Below are 20,520 nucleotides of genomic sequence, written 5' to 3'. Positions count from 1 at the left end.
TGCTCCACATCTCACTCAGCAAAGAATCTAACTTTGGGGACAAGGGAAAAGGAAATCAATGTTCTATTCTTTCCATTAAACAGCATACTGTCCAATTCAGCTGACACCTCACTGTCCTGGATGTGAAGTGTTCGTAGCACCGCCCGCACTATATCATCTACCGCAGGCATTCCCAACCACGGTCCTCAAGGCACACCAACAGTGCAGGTTTTAGTGATATCCAGGCTTCAGTACAGGTGACTTAATTAGTAGCTCAGTTATTTTGATTTAACCATCTGTGCTGAAGCCTGGATATCACTAAAACCTGCACTGTTGGTGTGCCTTGAGGACCGTGGTTGGGAATGCCTGATCTATCCCATATCATCTTATAAGGTCCTCATTATTTGACTATTTCGCCCTCTTTCTGGAAGGAATACTCAGACTATCCCAGGATTGGTCTAAAGCCTGAAGTGTCCACGAACTAGCCCCTTATGCATTCTTAAAGATGGATTAAGCCATGGATCTAGTTCAGGCAGATCTGCCAGATCAGTTTCACAGGCACGAGGGACAGACAGCTGTCAGTCTGACTGACCACTGGGCAATTTAGAGTGACCGCCGGCATCCCGACCACCGGTAAATCATATCACACCCATACAGGCTGCCAAAACAGCCCAGCAAAAGGAAACCTTGTCCTTTTGGGCAATCCATTAAAAAAAAAACCCAAAAAAACCTGTATTGTCGAATATTGGGAATATAGAAAAAGGAGCTTACACAGACTGAGCGTAAATAGATTATGGTCATTAAAAGTCTTAATAGAATGTATATGTCCCTATGGTACCAGTATCCAGTAAGTGGGCAAATTAGATTAAAAAAATGTATACAAAAGGTAAAGAGACCTGTAAGGTTTCCATATTTCTGTACATATGAATGAGAGACCTGCAAGGTGTGTGTATATCTATCTCTGCACACATGGACTGAGAGACCTGCGAGGTGTGTGTACAGGATCCGGTCAGGATCCAGACATGCGGTATCCCAGCAGTCAGAATACCAACGCCAAAATCCCAATACTGTTCGGAATGCCGGCATCCTGACATGGATTGAAATGTCGGTGACTGCATCCCAAGTGTGAGAATCCCGACACCATCCTGCGTGTATTTCTATCTCTGTACACATGATGACATATTAAAAACTCTGGACAATAAATAAAAAGGCCTATGGATTTGGAAACAAACAAGAAAATTAGGCCACGAAGACAGTGTGTGTATTCTGTATGCAGAAAACATTCCTACCGTGTGCCAGTGCCCATCCGCGTACTTTCCTTTACTTCTCAGACGATGTGTTTTTCCATTGATGTTCATCAGGAGAATAAATCGGCCATTAGAAACATAAAGAGACAAAGTAGACGTCCCTCGCTCATCAGCGACATAAAAGAGAAGACCACTGCTGGTGTTCAGACGAACCTCCATTGAAAAGTGGAATCTGCACAGTAAAGCAATACATGTAAATGTCTGATGTGTGAAGTAATTTCCTCCCAAAGACAATTTCTCATCACCTCCCACTACTACTAAATTGTGTATCTTCTGACTTCCCCTGACTACCAGGGCATAGTTTGGGTTTTTTCTGTCACCTTTCTTGGAGAGAACCAGGAATGTTGGTGAACTCCAGATGACTGGAATAAGATCCACCAAATCTTAGTGCTCCCTTCACATGTTTGGGGACAAGACAGGATGTGTTTTGCAAGTTCCGATGGTCCATCAAAGCCAACTTCCTCTGACGACCCTATCAAAATGGTGATATTTAGGAACTTAGACTCTTAATTGTAGATGTTCAAGAAGAGCATATAAGGCCACACAGGATCATTTACCCTTATTTTGAGTTTATCCTTCCGAAGTAAGGCTCTGATCTCCTGTGGTCGATCCTCTGTTACATCCTGACAGCTCATGGTCGCATTCAGGCTGCGCTGATTCTGTAACAGATCTAAAACCATCTGGGGCCCAGATATTCTAGATAAATGGCAAAATACAAATACAAGAGTCAACAGATGCAGTTGTGCTGAATAAATTGACAGAAAATAAAATGGGTACATATTTTCATGCGGTGAATGAATGCCTCGGTACTGTATATGCACTGGTGGTCTTGCTACAAATTAATACCATATTGTAAACTTTTCCTTGTTTTGAGATGCAGGTCAAGGATTCACCAATTAAAGGCTGGGGTACTTCCAGTGGGGCCGGGATGGTCGCATGCTCACAGAGCTCCCAACCTCGGCCCCCAAAATTCATGCTACCTGCTACATCCCAGGGAAACTGTACCATCCTGCAAACCCACCGCACAGAGATGCCCGCAGACCGCAGAATGGGCTTATCGCCCCGGAGGTGCTAGCTTACCGCAGTCCACATTAACACTGCTCTGCCCGCTGCCTCCTTCTGGATATGCTCCCAGACAGTCCGAGACTGCAACACCTGCCGTACTGCCCGCAGAGAAATCTAACCACAGGTTGAGATGAGCTGGTATCCAAAGGTGGAAAAAGCATTGGAACTAGGTCACACGCTGTGTGTGGGCACCATCTTGCTCTATGGGAGAAAGGATCACAGCAGCTCAACATAAAGCTGCCCACTCCCCCAATGGCCATCTCCCTACTCATTTCGGCTGCACTTGGACACTGAGTCTTCACTGGCATAAGCTGCCTGCTTTGTTTGCAGTTCCTGACTAACTCTCTGATAGGTTAGCCACCTTCCTTCCTGCTGCAGGCTGATGAGTCACCTAAAGTACATCAGGATTCATGGCTCCAGGGTCTCCCTACCTTACTGGGACTCCTTCCACCACCACCCCTGCTGCTAGCTGCATTACCTGATATGCTTTACTGTAATTACTGTATGCGTGCCAACTACTATATCTTTGTCTACCACTATTTTATGCCCTAGGTACTGCGTACGTCTGCCCCATGGTCTGCTATATCCCAACTGTCTGCACACCCTGCCAGCAGCAAACTATGCAGTGCGCCCCAGATGTTGCCTTGGATGGTTTCTGTGTGGGCTGGATGTACTATACGTGGATCTATTCATACAGGGTATATAATACTACTACACACGTGTCAGGTTTCACATAAAATGCCTTAGGTCAGTGTTTGGCTTATCGCCCACAGGGGAAAAAAGGACGGTCATGAAAAAACTGGGATACATCTACTTTTAGCACACATTCTACTGAATACTCTTTATGTCTCTAGAAAGACTACGGGAGAGATGTACTAAGCCCTGGGGAGTGATAAAGTGGAGAGATAAAGTACCAGCCAATCAGCTCCTGTCATTTTTCAAACACAGCCTGTAGCTCTGTAGTTAGAAGCTGATTGGGCTGGCACTTTCTCTCTCTCCAAGGCTTAGTACCGATGTGTCCTCTTACATCCTTGCTGCAGTCACACTAAACAAGCCTTTTTTTTTTGCAATTTTTTTCAGCGAAAATGCGTCTTAGCTGCAGGGTAATGCAATAGGATTAAACGATATGCGACATGCCTATATTCTGTGTGTAATTTGCGGCTGTATCTGCATTCGAAATGCCACGTTCAGGAAAACACTGCAGCATACCATTTTGTATGCAAATACAGTTGCAGTCACACACAGAATATAGGCATGCTGCATATCATTTTAATCAGCAGAAGCTGCTTGTGCATTAAATTACGTCTAAGATGCATTTTTCGCTGAAAAAAAATAGCAAAAAAGACGCTCAGCGCTACTGAGTCACACGGCACTCACGTATTACACATAGCACACAGAGCAAAGATGTAAGAGGTCACATCTGCACATCTCCCTGTACTTCCATTAAGTGCACCTTAATGAATGTTTGAAGGAGTACAGGAGAGTGGAATGATGGCAGCATAGAGGGTGACGTAAACAGAGAGAAAGAGGTGGTGTACACACAGGAGAGATTAATATGGCAAAAATATTATTACTCAAACTATTATAGTTACAATATTGTCTAACCTCACCTCTTCACAAATACATTACTGATACAGCCACTCAGGTTTCCTGGTGGTCCACTATCTGGTAACCCTCCAAGGATTAAACTGCTGTTGGAATCATCCTGTCGCCTCCGTCGGCCACCCTCTGACAGTTGCCGGCTACCTTGCAGTTCATCATCGACGTAGAGCCGCAGCCTGCACAGTGACATCCTTAGTCAGCACAGTACATTTACCACATAGCCAACATGCTCTTTAATTCAGGTTGCATTTCCCTCAATTATGCTCTGTAATACTACAAATGCCCAATACCAATATCAGTCTGTATTAAATGTGGTGCATATTTATCTCCAGCTGTTCAGTGATGCAATATACAGTATGCAAATGTAAAATCACACAATAGTGATAGAGTGTTAATCAAAATTCAGTACAGATAACATGGCATGCTCTTGTATTCATAACCTTCAATAATATCAGTCAGACTCACCTATCCTTGCTGCTGTACATAGATAGGTAGTGCCCAACCCCATCAGCGTAAGGTGTTCTAGATGTGAGTTCTGTGGTGAGAAGCCTCACTGACAAGTGACCACTTTTTAGGGACACCTGACATGATCCCGCCTATGGAAGACCATAAAGGGCACGCATGAGTTGGATAAATATCTTTTACTTCTAATTTCTATATTAAACTTTACTTATGTAGAGGACTCTGTGTGACAAGGAATGGCAGTAAACTAAGTAGAAGACATTGTCCATTCTCCACTGTCCCAATGACCCGCATTTAATCTAGTACCAGAGAAACACCAAGCCAAGGCATTCTGGGTATAGGTGGTCAATGACAACCATTTTAGTATAACTATATGTGATTAAGCTCCACTCAACAGGAGGCAGGAAGAGAGGTAACTCCTGAGCTAGTTTCTCTTTTTTTTTTTTTCCATTTTTCTTCTTTAGTCAAAGCATGGAAATATGCAGACCAATGTTTGATTAGAGAATACTGGCAATCAAAAGATATGAAATACACAAGTGAACAATATATTTGGCACCACAGTGAACATCGAAAAGTAATATGATAGTATGCAGATTACATAATGAACCATAATGAACCATGAAAAGTAATATGATAGTATGCAGATTACATAATGAACCATGGGAAATAAATACTGTGCATAGGCAGCATATTATCCAAAAGACAAGCAATAGGGAGCCACCCAAACGGCGCAAAATTCTAATGATTATGTGATTACGCATTTATTATCAATTTCTTATATTATATATATATATATTTTTTTTTTTACTCACACTCAAGGCCATTAACCAAACTATACCAATCTCTTTGCTCATCTCAAAATATATCCCAACCAGACCTTTTTGCTCTTCACAGGATCTACGTCTCTCATCTATACTCATGATTCGCTCCTATTCACGATTGCTGAACTTCTTTGGGCTGCACCCATGCTGTGGAATGCCCTCCCACGGCACAATAACACTCTAGTCTTCAAACCTTCAAGCGTTCCCTGAAAACTCAACTCTTCAGGCAAGCTTATCAAATTCCAGAACTGCCCACATAACCTTCATACACTTTCCTATCCAATTACATCCCCACTGTACTGACCCCACTGTCTGTTATTACCCAGTTTTGTTATATATATTTATATATTTTTATTGAATATGGTAGAGTATAGGTAACCAATTCTGGCACTGACAGAGTGAATTCGCAGACGATGAACGTTTAGCAATTGATGATCAACCTCGCAGCTGCGTTCAGAATGAATTGTAGTGGTGAGAGTCTTTTTGGGAAGACCAGTAAGAAGACCATTGCAATAATCAATCACAGTGATTAGAAGATTCTCTTCATAAATACAAGTTTCATATGAAAGGGCATTTTTAAAACCGGTTAAAAGTCATTCTTTAACGCGGGGTGATAAAAAACCCTCCCAGGTTTAAAAGAATTTTAGTGAGTCCATTGGGTTCAACGTATAGCCCTGTTTAACTATCTTTATCACCAGGTATTTTTGTTAGATCCAGAACCAAAAATCCCTCTAAACAGACCTACCTCACTGGACTGATAATACAAGAGTCCATTATCCTGATTAGTCCGGAAGCCAAAGCCAGCAAAGTAGTCACTCTGAAAACCGGCCACATTTTTCAGATTCATACTTAGGAATCCGTTTCCATAGAGCTGAATTGATCTGGCAACCTACAATAAGAGGTGTAATCAGCAGAAATACATAAGCTTGATATAAAGTTCCTCAAACTGTGTAATAAAAGGTCACCAACTTGATAAAAATACAGATATATATTTATAAGCTCAACAACATAATGCAAAAACTGTCTAGACCGACAGTGACTCCACTCACCAGCAGATCTGAGGTGCAGCCGAAACTCACACCAGTTGTATTCGTACGCTTTAAGTCCACGTATTTCCCCAAAGCTTTGATACCCTTCATGCAGCCTCTGACAGATCCTCCTCCACTGAAAATCTCCTTTAGGCTGGAAGCAAGGAAATGTAAAATAAATCAAAAGAACTTTAGGGAATCTATATTAGAAGGTGCCAGTCGTGGGACTTCTATTTCCGAAAATTCTAGGTTCTTAAACCACCATTTAAAATAAGAATTTACTCACAGGTAATTCTATTTCTCGTAGTCCGTAGTGGATGCTGGGTACTCCGTAAGGACCATGGGGAATAGACGGGCTCCGCAGGAGACTGGGCACTCTTAAAAGAAAGATTAGGTACTATATCTGGTGTGCACTGGCTCCTCCCTCTATGCCCCTCCTCCAGACCTCAGTTAGGGAAACTGTGCCCGGAAGAGCTGACATTACTAGGAAAGGATTTGGAATCCAGGGTAAGACTCATACCAGCCACACCAATCACACCGTACAACTTGTGATAACTATACCCAGTTAACAGTATGAACAACAACTGAGCCTCATTCAACAGATGGCTCATAACAATAACCCTATAGTTAAGCAATAACTATATACATGTATTGCAGAAAGTCCGCACTTGGGACGGGCTCCCAGCATCCACTACGGACTACGAGAAATAGAATTACCGGTGAGTAAATTCTTATTTTCTCTGACGTCCTAGTGGATGCTGGGTACTCCGTAAGGACCATGGGGATTATACCAAAGCTCCCAAACGGGTGGGAGAGTGCGGATGACTCTGCAGCACCGAATGAGCAAACTCAAGATCCTCCTCAGCCAGGGTATCAAACTTGTAGAACTTTGCAAAAGTGTTTGATCCCGACCAAGTAGCAGCTCGGCAAAGTTGTAAAGCCGAGACCCCTCGGGCAGCCGCCCAAGAAGAGCCCACCTTCCTCGTGGAATGGGCTTTTACTGATTTAGGATGCGGCAGTCCAGCCGCAGAATGTGCAAGTTGAATCGTGCTACAGATCCAGCGAGCAATAGTCTGCTTTGAAGCAGGAGCACCCAGCTTGTTGGGTGCATGCAGGATAAACAGCGAGTCAGTTTTCCTGACTCTAGCCGTCCTGGAAACATAGATTTTCAGGGCCCGGACTACGTCCAGCAACTTGGAATCCTCCAAGTCCCGAGTAGCCGCAGGCACCACAATAGGTTGGTTCAAATGAAACGCTGATACCACCTTTGGGAGAAATTGGGGACGAGTCCTCAATTCTGCTCTGTCCATATGGAAAATCAGATCTGGGCTTTTACAGGACAAAGCCGCCAATTCTGACACACGCCTAGCTGAGGCCAAGGCCAACAGCATGACTACCTTCCACGTGAGATACTTCAACTCCACGGTCTGAAGTGGCTCAAACCAATGTGATTTTAGGAAATCCAACACAACGTTGAGATCCCAAGGTGCCACTGGAGGCACAAAAGGGGGCTGAATATGCAGCACTCCCTTAACAAACGTCTGAACTTCAGGCAGTGAAGCCAGTTCTTTTTGAAAGAAAATAGACAGGGCCGAAATCTGGACTTTAATGGATCCCAATTTTAGGCCCATAGTCACTCCTGACTGTAGGAAGTGCAGAAATCGACCCAGCTGAAATTCCTCTGTTGGGGCCTTCCTGGCCTCACACCAAGCAACATATTTTCGCCATATGCGGTGATAATGTTTTGCTGTCACATCCTTCCTAGCTTTAATCAGCGTAGGAATGACTTCGTCTGGAATGCCCTTTTCCATTAGGATCCGGCGTTCAACCGCCATGCCGTCAAACGCAGCCGCGGTAAGTCTTGGAACAGACAGGGCCCCTGCTGTAGCAGGTCCTGTTGGAGCGGCAGAGGCCAAGGGTCCTCTGAGATCATTTCTTGTAGTTCCGGGTACCAAGTTCTTCTTGGCCAATCCGGAACGATGAGTATAGTTCTTACTCCTCTCTTTCTTATTATCCTCAGTACCTTTGGTATGAGAGGAAGAGGAGGGAACACATAAACCGACTGGTACACCCACGGTGTCACTAGAGCGTCCACAGCTATCGCCTGAGGGTCCCTTGACCTGGCGCAATATCTTTTTAGCTTTTTGTTGAGGTGGGAGGCCATCATGTCCACCTGTGGCCTTTCCCAACGATTTACAATCAGCTTGAAGACTTCTGGATGAAGTCCCCACTCTCCCGGGTGGAGGTCGTGCCTGCTGAGGAAGTCTGCTTCCCAGTTGTCCACTCCCGGAATGAACACCGCTGACAGTGCTAGCACGTGATTCTCCGCCCATCGAAGAATCCTTGTGGCTTCTGCCATCGCCATCCTGCTTCTTGTGCCGCCCTGTCGGTACATGGGCGACCGCCGTGATGTTGTCTGACTGAATCAGCACCGGTTGGTTTTGAAGCAGGGGTTCTGCTTGACTCAGGGCATTGTAAATGGCCCTTAGTTCCAGAATATTTATGTGTAAGGAAGTCTCCTGACTCGACCACTGTCCTTGGAAGTTTCTTCCTTGAGTGACTGCCCCCCAACCTCGGAGGCTTGCATCCGTGGTCACCAGGACCCAGTCCTGAATGCCGAATCTGCGGCCCTCGAGAAGATGAGCACTCTGCAGCCACCACAGCAGAGACACCCTGGCCCTCGGGGACAGGGTGATCAACCGATGCATCTGAAGATGCGATCCGGACCACTTGTCTAACAGATCCCACTGAAAGATCCTTGCATGGAACCTGCCGAAGGGAATTGCTTCCTAAGAAGCTACCATCTTTCCCAGGACTCGCGTGCAGTGATGCACCGACACCTGTTTTGGATTCAGGAGGTCCCTGACCAGAGATGACAATTCCTGGGCCTTCTCCTCCGGGAGAAACACCTTCTTCTGTTCTGTGTCCAGAATCATGCCCAAGAACAGCAGACGCGTCGTAGGAATCAACTGCAACTTTGGGATATTCAGAATCCAGCCGTGCTGTTGTAGCACTTCCCGAGATAGTGCTACTCCGACTAACAACTGCTCCTTGGACCTTGCCTTTATAAGGAGATCGTCCAAGTACGGGATAATTATAACTCCCTTCTTTCGAAGGAGTATCATCATTTCGGCCATTACCTTGGTAAATACCCTCGGTGCCGTGGACAGACCAAACGGCAACGTCTGGAATTGGTAATGACAGTCCTGTACCACAAATCTGAGGTACTCCTGGTGAGGTGGGTAAATGGGGACATGTAGGTAAGCATCCTTGATGTCCAGTGACACCATAAAATCCCCCTCTTCCAGGCTTGCAATAACCGCCCTGAGCGATTCCATTTTAAACTTGAACTTCCTTATATAAGTGTTCTAGGATTTCAAATTAAGAATGGGTCTCACCGAACCGTCTGGTTTCGGTACCACAAACATTGTGGAATAGTAACCCCGTCCCTGTTGAAGGAGGGGAACTTTGATTATCACCTGCTGAAGGTACAGCTTGTGAATTGCCGCCAGTACTACCTCCCTTTCCTTGGGAGCAGCTGGCAAGGCTGATTTGAGGTAACGGCGAGGGGGAGACGCCTCGAACTCCAGCTTGTATCCCTGAGATACCACTTGTAGAACCCAGAGATCCACCTGTGAGCGAACCCACTGGTCGCTGAAGTTCCGGAGACGCGCCCCCACCGCACCTGGCTCCACCTGTGGAGCCCCAGCGTCATGCGGTGGACTTAGTGGAAGCAGGGGAGGATTTTTGTTCCTGGGAACTGGCTGTCTGGTGCAGCTTTTTCCCTCTACCCCTGCCTCTGGGCAGAAAGGACGCGCCTCTGACCCGCTTGCCTTTCTGAGGCCGAAAGGACTGTACTTGATAATACGGTGCTTTCTTAGGCTGTGAGGGAACCTGAGGTAAAAAAGTCGACTTCCCAGCTGTTGCTGTGGATACGAGGTCCGAGAGACCGTCCCCAAACAATTCCTCACCCTTATAAGGCAAAACCTCCATGTGCCTTTTAGAATCAGCATCACCTGTCCACTGCCGAGTCCATAATACTCTCCTGGCAGAAATGGATATTGCATTAATTCTAGATGCCAGCCGGCAAATGTCCCTCTGTGCATCCCTCATATATAAGACGACGTCTTTAATATGCTCTATGGTTAGCAAAATAGTATCCCTGTCAAGGGAATCAATGTTATCTGACAGGGTATCAGACCAAGCAGCTGCAGCACTACACATCCATGCTGAAGCAATTGCAGGTCTCAGTATAGTACCTGAGTGTGTATACACAGACTTCAGGATAGCCTCTCCTGCTTTCTATCTGCAGGCTCCTTTAAGGCGGCCGTGTTCTGAGACGGCAGTGCCACCTTTTTTGATAAGCGTGTGAGCGCCTTGTCCACCCTAGGGGATGTTTCCCAACGTAACCTGTCCGTTGGCGGGAAAGGGTACGCCATTAGTAACCTCTTAGAAATCACTAATTTCTTATCTGGGGAACACCATGCTTCTTCACACAATTCATTTAACTCATCAGATGGGGGAAAAGTCACTGGCTGCTTTTTCTCCCCAAACATAATACCCTTTTTAGTGGTAACCGGGTTAATGTCAGAAATGTGCAACACATTTTTCATTGCCGTAATCATGCATCGGATGGCCCTTGTGGACTGTACATTTGTCTCATCCTCATCTACACTGGAGTCAGACTCACTGGTGTCGACATCTGTGTCTGCCATCTGAGGTAGCGGGCGTTTTTGAGCCCCTGATGGCCTCTGAGACGCCTGGGCAGGCGCGGGCTGAGATGCCGGCTGTCCCAAAGCTGTTACGTCATCGAACCTTTTATGCAAGAAGTTGACACTGTCGGTTAATACCTTCCACATATCCATCCACTCTGGTGTCGGCCCCGCAGGGGGCGACATCACACTTATCGGCTCCTGCTCCGCCTCCACGTAAGCGTCCTCATCAAACATGTCGACACAGCCGTACCGACACACCGCACACACACAGGGAATGCTCTGACTGAGGACAGGACCCCACAAAGTCCTTTGGGGAGACAGAGAGAGAGTATGCCAGCACACACCAGAGCGCTATATAACAGAGGGATTTACACTAACACAAAGTGAATTTTCCCCCAATAGCTGCTTATATCACCTTTTGCGCCTAAATTTATGTGCCCCCCCTCTCTTTTTTACCCTTCTTGTAATGTATACTGCAGGGGAGAGCCTGGGGAGCGTCCTTCCAGCGGAGCTGTGAAGAGAAAATGGTGCCGGTGTGCTGAGGGAGATAGCCCCGCCCCCTCCGCGGCGGGCTTCTCCCGCTTTTTTAATAATGTTAATGGCGGGGGATTAGGCACGTATACAGTTTATAACTGTATTATGTGCACATTTGCCAAAAGGTATACTTATTGCAGCCCAGCGCCCTGCACCCACCAGTGACCGGAGCGTTTGGTGTGCTGTGGGAGCAATGGCGCACAGCTGTAGTGCTGTGCGCTACTTTATTGAAGACCGGAGTCTTCAGCCGCCGATTTTCTCCTGGTTCTTCCGTCTTCTGGCTCTGCAAGGGGGATGGCGGCGCAGCTCCGGGAACGGACGATCGAGGTCGGGCCCTGTGTTCGATCCCTCTGGAGCTAATGGTGTCCAGTAGTCTTAGAAGCACAAGCTAGCTGCAAGCAGGTAGGTTTGCTTCTCTCCCCTCAGTCCCTCGTAGCAGTGAGTCTGTTGCCAGCAGATCTCACTGAAAATAAAAAACCTAACAAATACTTTCTTTTCTAGTAAGCTCAGGAGAGCCCACTAGGTGCATCCAGCTCTGGCCGGGCACAGAGTCTAACTGAGGTCTGGAGGAGGGGCATAGAGGGAGGAGCCAGTGCACACCAGATATAGTACCTAATCTTTCTTTTAAGAGTGCCCAGTCTCCTGCGGAGCCCGTCTATTCCCCATGGTCCTTACGGAGTACCCAGCATCCACTAGGACGTCAGAGAAATAGGATTTCCATCTGTTTTTATGTCTCGGAGCACCATTCCTCTTTCTAGTAATAATGCCTACTTTAAGTAACATAGCCTACAGCGGGTTGGGTATGCGCGATCGCAGATCAGGAGACCGCTGGTCAGCACACAGACGTCTGTATCCTGGCAGCAAAATGCCTGTCGGGGGGAGGGGGGGGGGGGTTCTTGGTGGGGAATGGGGGTGTAGAGGTGTAGAGCGCAACAAGCCCTTTGCTGCGCTCGCCACAGGTTCTAGTCCCACTCTATGGGTGTTGTGGAATGGTCCGTGTTGGTCGGCATGCCGACCATTGGGATTGTGAGCGGGCGGGATTTAGGGGCCGGTGTTGTGACCTGCGGTCTCCATAGAAGAAGAGACCCTAGAAAGCCTAATATTAATATTATGTGCTCACTGCAGTTCCTGGGAGGTCCCTCCCAGTTCCCTCCTGAGGACGTTGGGAGGGAACTAGGAGGGTGGAGGGTGGAATGACTCATTTCTGACTGGCGATTTACTTCCCAGGTTAATTCAGCAACGGCCTGCACCACAGACCTAGCCCAATCACTCATGACAGTCTGGCTGAGAAATCCCCTAGACATGCGCTGACTGTGGACCTTGGTCTCTAGCTGCAAAGAGGACATCTGTTTCTAGGTTACCAAAGGGTCATTTCCCACACACTTGGAACAGGCATAATGTAACGCAAAGGCAGGCAAAAAAATTAAACATACACTGTCAAGAGAAAAGAAATTACCAGAAAGAAATTTCAGACAAACATGCAATTCACAAAGAAAGTAAAAATCCTCCACAGTCCAAAGATGAAACAGAGAGCCTGCTTAGTGGCTTTAGAATCACCCTACAAGTGGTTCAGCAGCATCAGCAGAAAGCCTGCCACAGACTTTTAAACATAAGGGGCAGAGCCTAATTTAAACATGCATCTGGGAGAAATGGTGCCAATGGACTGCATGCCAGGCTCCCGCAATGATGCTCCAGGGCAGAGGCAGATAATGACCCCCTCCCTTTTCCCTGGTCTGGTAGAGGTGAGAGGGCGGTGCTTAGTCTGGGTTTAGTTAACCGTTTAGTAAATGATACTGAGCAGACCATTTTAACCCAGAGTATTCTAGTGTCTCCCGATGAGATGGAAGAGGAAATACAATCAAATACATGAAGAAAATCAGCACCAATACAAATCAAAATGAATGGCTTACTGTAGGCTAATTTGTGTACCTAAAAGAAACAGATAGGTAAGCACGATCTGCGCTACTTCAACTCACCTCTCTGGAAGTTTCTCAGATGGAAGTCCTCCAAGGTATAAGTATTGGGAAGTTTCCAAACTACCTCCATCATACTCCACACTAAATATAGTCGTTCTCTCAAGACGAACAAATATCCGTCTCTTCCCACTGATCAGAGCCACAATTACCTGGATCTGAAGTAGAAGCACAACAATTGTCAATATGCCTATACTACAGGTAACAGACAAGACAATAGTTAGTTTGACTTTACCGCTTTAGAGCTGGCACTGCTGACGAACAGCTGGGTTGATTCTATTGGTTTTGCTTTCTCTGTTCCACTTCCAGCATTATAGTACAGGGTGAGCTTGCCTTCCTGAGCCGCGAGGCACACAAACTGATCCTAGAGAAATGGAACATGACACTGCATAAGAGGTTTACCTAGTCAGTGAAAAGGTCTGTAAGGCTTTGTGTGTACTCATTTTTTCGCATTTGTTATGACAAGACTCGCCTGGGTGTAAAAGGGTTAATTCAAACAAAATACATTTGCTATGTTGAAAAGTGACTAATATTACTAAATACTGAAACCGCTGATTTATTTCAAGAGTTGGTATTCACCGACATATCCTTAAATGCAATTATAAACCAATTAACACCCCAAAAATATTACTGCATAAATGTTGCACCCCAAAAGCTAAGATGAACTCAAGTGAATTATTTAAAAACACAAAGACAGACCATTATTAAATAAAATTTAATATAAGCAAGTGGCAATGCTTACTGAATAAATAGTTCCAGCAAAAACACATACAGAACTATAAAATGTAAAACAGTATTAAAATAAAAACACAGACACTGCAAAACATTTAGAATTTTTGAATGTTTGAAAGCTGCAAGATCTGGATGATTTCTCAACTATGCTAATCTGTATTATGATCAATTTATTGCACTTTTAGGACCAAAAAAATGTACTTTCATTGCCATGTCGAGTGCCATTCTGGAAAATCCTATACAGATGTGGACAGGCTCACCTTAAGTTCTATTCATGGCAAATGCAACTTGCTTGCCTCGAATAGTGTGCCCACGACTATCCGTGAGGCACGTGTGTAAGCATCTGCTTCCATACGAATGTATGGTGCGTACGGTACACACACCGTGACTAGTCACAGCAGGCTGCAGGTATTGGCTGCCACAAAGCATATGCACATGGAAGGCGAAAACCCTGAGGAGGGACACATCTGTAGGTACAGGATCAATTACACTAAACTAAGCATCATTTTCTGCACATACACCTAGAAATCTATATATGATAATCAGATAATCATGTTTAATAAGAGACATACAGTACATCATCCCTATCTATTCTTTATGGGGATATAATAAATTATTGATGCATAGTATTTCCATTGCTTGGAAAAATTAGTGCTTAGTGTATTACTAACTTATTGTGGCACCTGTAAAAAGAAACAAGAACTATAACCTATTGATAAAAATGTTTACACTCTTTTGAGAGCAAGTAGTGGAAAATGGAGATTGGATCCGTTGTAATTAACCGTTTGCTCTGGTAGCTCCTCCTATGCTACGCTATCCCTACCTCTATCTTACTGCAGTCCGGGATGGGGAAGATGATCTGTGTCTCTCCCTTCTACGGGGCTCTTGTCCACCTCCCGCTGCTGGGAATGCTGATAGCAGGCGGGTGCCCAGAAAGTACGTCCTGCTGTGACTGATGTTCCGTGCGGTTCCACAATCCGGGAGAAGGATGGTCTGTTTCTCCCGTTTTCATAGGTCTCTTATCCACCTTCTGCTGCCTGTGATGTTGGTAGCGGCGGGTGCCCGGAAGTTGAGTCCCGCTGTAGCTGGTGTTCAACACGGTCGGGTGCGCCAATGCTGAGCTTCAGTTTGTGGTCCTCTCCTTTCTCCTTATGCTTCCAACATGTTTCCTTGACAAAGTGCGCCACAGTGCATGAAACGCGTCCTGCTGTAGCTGGTATTCAATGCGGTCGGGTGTGCCAATGCTGAGCTTCGGTTTATGGTCCTCTCCTTTCTCCTTATGCTTCCAACATGTTTCATGCGCTGTGGACCACTTTTTCAAGGATCCTTGACAAAGTGCGCCATGGCGCATGAAAAGCGTTGAACACCAGCTACAGCGGGATGCAAATTCCGGGCGCCCGCCGCTACCAACATCACTAGCGGCAGGAGCTGGATAAGAGACCCGTAAAAACGGGAGAAACAGACCATCCTTTCCCACGGATAGTGGAGTTGCACGGAACATCATTCACAGCAGGACGTACTTTCTGGGCACCCACCTGCTATCAGCATTACCAGCAGCAGAAGGTGGACAAGAGCCCCGTAGAAGCGGGAGACACAGATCATCTTCCCCATCCCGGACTGCGGTAAGATAGAGGTAGGGATAGCGTAGCATAGGAGGAGCTACCAGAGCAAACGGTTAATTACAATGGATCCAATCTCCATTCCTTCCCCACTCCCTCACTTCTCTTCTCTTTACTGTTTTTGACTTGTGTTTATGTTTGATTCTGACTTGTATTATATTGGTTAGTCTGATGTTGTAACGACTTGCCTTTCTTTAATTGTCACACGTCACACTTGGCTCAGTTTCATGGCTCACAATGTTTTATTAATGTGCAAAGTTTCATGATATATGTCATCTCCTATTATTAATGACGTTTGACACTTTCGCCCTCTGGAAATGTATCTTATGTTAGTGATATATTTCTTCCATAGTACCTGCCTGTATATGTACGCATGTACACCTGCTATGTTTTTTCACAATGTAATTTCCTTTTGTAAAATGCTGGAAATCTTCAATAAATATATTTTCAACAACAACAAAAAAAAAATCACATTTCCATTGCTTGGGTCTTTACAAACTTTATTATGTGATGGATGACTTTATAACTCCTAATTCTCCATTATCCATGTAGTTTGAACTGTGTCCTCTTTGGCCCAAGAAATTTAAGTCAATGTTAGTATCCTCTGAATCGTCCCACTATAATAAGAATTTACTCACCGGTAATTCTATTTCTCGTAGTCCGTAGTGGATGCTGGGAACTCCGTAAGGACCATGGGGAATAGACGGGCTCCGCAGGAGACTGGGCACTCTAAAAAAAGATTAGGTACTATCTGGTGTGCACTGGCTCCTCCCTCTATGCCCCTCCTCCAGACCTCAGTTAGGGAAACTGTGCCCGGAAGAGCTGACATTAAAAGGAAAGGAAATTTTGAATCCAGGGTAAGACTCATACCAGCCACACCAATCACACCGTACAACTTGTGATAACTATACCCAGTTAACAGTATGAACAACAACTGGGCCTTACTAAACGGATGGCTCATAACAATAACCCTTAGTTAAGCAATAACTATATACATGTATTGCAGAGAGTCCGCACTTGAGACGGGCGCCCAGCATCCACTACGGACTACGAGAAATAGAATTACCGGTGAGTAAATTCTTATTTTCTCTGACGTCCTAGTGGATGCTGGGAACTCCGTAAGGACCATGGGGATTATACCAAAGCTCCCAAACGGGCGGGAGAGTGCGGATGACTCTGCAGCACCGAATGAGCAAACACAAGGTCCTCCTCAGCCAGGGTATCAAACTTGTAGAACTTTGCAAATGTGTTTGAACCCGACCAAGTAGCAGCTCGGCAAAGCTGTAATGCCGAGACCCCTCGGGCAGCCGCCCAAGAAGAGCCCACCTTCCTCGTGGAATGTGCTTTTACCGATTTTGGATGCGGCAATCCAGCCGCAGAATGAGCCTGCTGAATCGTGCTACAGATCCAGCGAGCAATAGTTTTCTTTGAAGCAGGAGCACCCAGCTTGTTGGGTGCATGCAAGATAAACAGCGAGTCAGTCTTCCTGACTCCAGCCGTTCTGGAAACATATATCTTCAAAGCCCTGACTACGTCCAGCAACTTGGAGTCCCCCAAGTCCCTAGTAGCCGCAGGCACCACAATAGGTTGGTTCAAATGAAACGATGACACCACCTTTGGGAGAAATTGGGGACGAGTCCTCAATTCTGCCCTGTCCATATGGAAGATCAGATATGGGCTTTTACATGACAAAGCCGCCAATTCCGACACCCGCCTAGCCGATGCCAAGGCCAACAGCATGACCACTTTCCACGTAAGATATTTTAGTTTCACGGTTTTAAGTGGCTCAAACCAGTGTGATTTCAGGAAATCCAACACAACGTTAAGATCCCAGGGTGCCACTGGTGGCACAAAAGGGGGCTGAATATGCAGCACTCCCTTTACAAAAGTCTGAGCCTCAGGCAGTGAAGCCAGTTCTCTTTGAAAGAAAATGGACAGGGCCGAAATCTGGACCTTTATGGACCCCAATTTTAGGCCCATAGTCACCCCTGACTGTAGGAAGTGCAGGAATCGACCCAGCTGGAATTCCTCCGTAGGGGCCTTCCTGGCCTCACACCAAGCAACATACGTCCGCCATATACGGTGATAATGTTTTGCTGTCACATCTTTCCTAGCTTTTATCAGCGTAGGAATAACTTCATCTGGAATGCCTTTTTCCGCTAGGATCCGGCGTTCAACCGCCATGCTGTCAAACGCAGCCGCGGTAAGTCTTGGAACAGACAGGGCCCTTGTTGCAACAAGTCCTGTCTGAGAGGCAGAGGCCATGGGTCCTCTGTGCGCATTTCTTGCAGTTCCGGGTACCAAGTCCTTCTTGGCCAGTCCGGAACAATGAGTATTGTTCTTATTCCTCTCTTTCTTACTATTCTCAGCACCTTTGGTATGAGAGGAAGAGGAGGAAACACATATACCGACTGGTACACCCACGGTGTCACTAGGGCGTCCACAGCTATCGCCTGAGGGTCCCTTGACCTGGCGCTATAACGTTTTAGCTTTTTGTTGAGGCGGGACGCCATCATGTCCACCTGTGGCAGTTCCCATCGGTTTGCAATCAGTTGGAAAACTTCTTGATGAAGTTCCCACTCTCCCGGGTGGAGGTCGTGTCTGCTGAGGAAGTCTGCTTCCCAGTTGTCCACTCCCGGAATGAACACTGCTGATAGTGCTTGCACGTGATTCTCCGCCCATCGAAGAATCCTTGTGGCTTCCGCCATTGCCATCCTGCTTCTTGTGCCGCCCTGGCGGTTTACATGGGCGACCGCCGTGATGTTGTCTGACTGAATCAGCACTGGCCGGTTTTGAAGCAAAGGCTCTGCTAGACTCAGGGCGTTGTAAATGGCCCTTAGTTCCAGTATATTTATGTGTAGAGAAGTCTCCAGACTTGACCACAGCCCTTGGAAGTTTCTTCCCTGAGTGACTGCCCCCCACCCTCGGAGGCTTGCATCCGTAGTCACCAGGACCCAGTCCTGTATGCCGAACCTGCGGCCCTCGAGAAGGTGAGCACTCTGCAGCCACCACAGAAGAGACACCCTGGCCCTCGGGGACAGGGTGATCAGCCGATGCATCTGAAGATGCGATCCGGACCACTTGTCCAACAGATCCCACTGAAAGATCCTCGCATGGAACCTGCCGAAGGGAATGGCTTCGTATGAAGCCACCATCTTTCCCAGGACTCGCGTGCAGTGATGCACCGATACCTGTTTTGGTTTCAGGAGGTCCCTGACCAGAGATGCTAATTCCTGGGCCTTTTCCACCGGGAGAAACACCTTCTTCTGTTCTGTGTCCAGAATCATGCCCAGGAAAAGCAGACGCGTCGTAGGAATCAGCTGCGACTTTGGAACATTTAGAATCCAACCGTGCTGTAGTAACACTTCGTGAGAGAGTGTTACGCTGATCAACAACTGCTCCCTGGACCTCGCCTTTATGAGGAGATCGTCCAAGTACGGGATAATTATAACTCCCTTCGGCCATTACCTTGGTAAATATTCTCGGTGCCGTGGACAGGCCAAACGACAACGTCCGGAATTGGTAATGACAGTCCTGTACCACAAATCTGAGGTACTCCTGGTGAGGTGGGTAAATGGGGACATGCAAGTAAGCATCTTTGATGTCCAGCGACACCATAAAATCCCCCTCTTCCAGGCTTGCAATCACCGCTCTGAGCGATTCCATTTTGAACTTGAATTTCTTTATATAAGTGTTCAAGGACTTTAAATTCAGAATGGGTCTCACTGAACCGTCCGGTTTCGGTACCACAAAGAATAAAACAACCATTCTTTGAGGAAGCCCCTGTGGGAGGAGCGAAACGCGTCAGAAGCTGAACTGTTGGACCCCAGCTGGAGTTAGACCCGTAGTACATACCGGCCGCAGCATTCATCTGCTGGTTGTTTATTCTTGAGTGGAGAGGAGCCGCTCACCGGTGCCCGCAAACGGCACGTAGAGGTGGAGACCTGTGGAGCATTCAGACCGAGCAGGACAGGTTGTAGCAGGCGCCAGTGCAGGTGCCGTTTTCCCCGCAGCTAGAAGCCAGTGTGGTGGACGTCGGGATGTACTCCTGCTGATACTACTTGCTCACACCTCACGTAAGATTCCGGTTGAAAACGGCTCTTATTTCATTTTACTGACCTATGTTGGATTATTACATTCAAAGGAACTTTGATACAAAGTGACTGTCTATTGGAAACATCTATTATACGGGTTCTACCAGCAGCTACACTTGATCTATTTTTTTTTACTTTGCAAATCAAGTCATTTAGCTATAAAGCTAGTTTTTACACCTCTGTGCACAGAATATGCTTAAGTTCACCTCCTTTTATTGGAAAGTATATATACTTGTCATCTTAGATGTTTAAACTACTAAGACCGGTCTTGTTTTATGATTTGTGATTATTCATATATTATTAAATATTTTTAATTCAATAGGAGTCTGTTATTTTTGTCAGCCATATCATATAAATTTAGAATATAGCGCAAAAGTTTCTAACAATTGGAGTTTTGTGGTTAATTGCACTTGGGTGGCCCAGTGCAATTTGATTGACCTGCTAACCCCAGGTCATTAACTTTTTGCAGCTGATTGTTATTTTATCCAAAAGGGTTTTTTATAGCATTTGATATTAGCGCCTGATAAAAAAGTTTTTTTCTGAAGCAATAGCAGGTCTCAGTAGAGTACCAGAGTGTGTATACACCGAC

The 20,520-nt window shown here is 46.1% G+C and overlaps 1 protein-coding gene across 1 annotated transcript in view; it reads right to left on the bottom strand.

The window, feature by feature from the left end:
* Positions 1–20,520, bottom strand: part of LAMA5 (laminin subunit alpha 5) — a 259,245-nt gene that overhangs the window by 33,463 nt on the left and 205,262 nt on the right. The window contains exons 66-74 of the mRNA XM_063959301.1: positions 13,722–13,850; positions 13,490–13,644; positions 6,286–6,418; positions 5,982–6,125; positions 4,419–4,549; positions 3,962–4,129; positions 1,844–1,982; positions 1,607–1,758; positions 1,269–1,458 (exon numbers count right to left, since the gene is read on the bottom strand). Coding sequence (XP_063815371.1) covers positions 1,269–1,458; positions 1,607–1,758; positions 1,844–1,982; positions 3,962–4,129; positions 4,419–4,549; positions 5,982–6,125; positions 6,286–6,418; positions 13,490–13,644; positions 13,722–13,850 — 1,341 coding nt within the window. The remainder of the gene's footprint in view (positions 1–1,268; positions 1,459–1,606; positions 1,759–1,843; positions 1,983–3,961; positions 4,130–4,418; positions 4,550–5,981; positions 6,126–6,285; positions 6,419–13,489; positions 13,645–13,721; positions 13,851–20,520) is intronic.

Source organism: Pseudophryne corroboree, chromosome 3, assembly GCF_028390025.1.
Source record: "Pseudophryne corroboree isolate aPseCor3 chromosome 3, aPseCor3.hap2, whole genome shotgun sequence".
Taxonomy (NCBI): domain Eukaryota; kingdom Metazoa; phylum Chordata; class Amphibia; order Anura; family Myobatrachidae; genus Pseudophryne; species Pseudophryne corroboree.
Note: the sequence above shows the minus strand (reverse complement) of the source record. Positions and strands in the feature narration are given on the sequence as shown.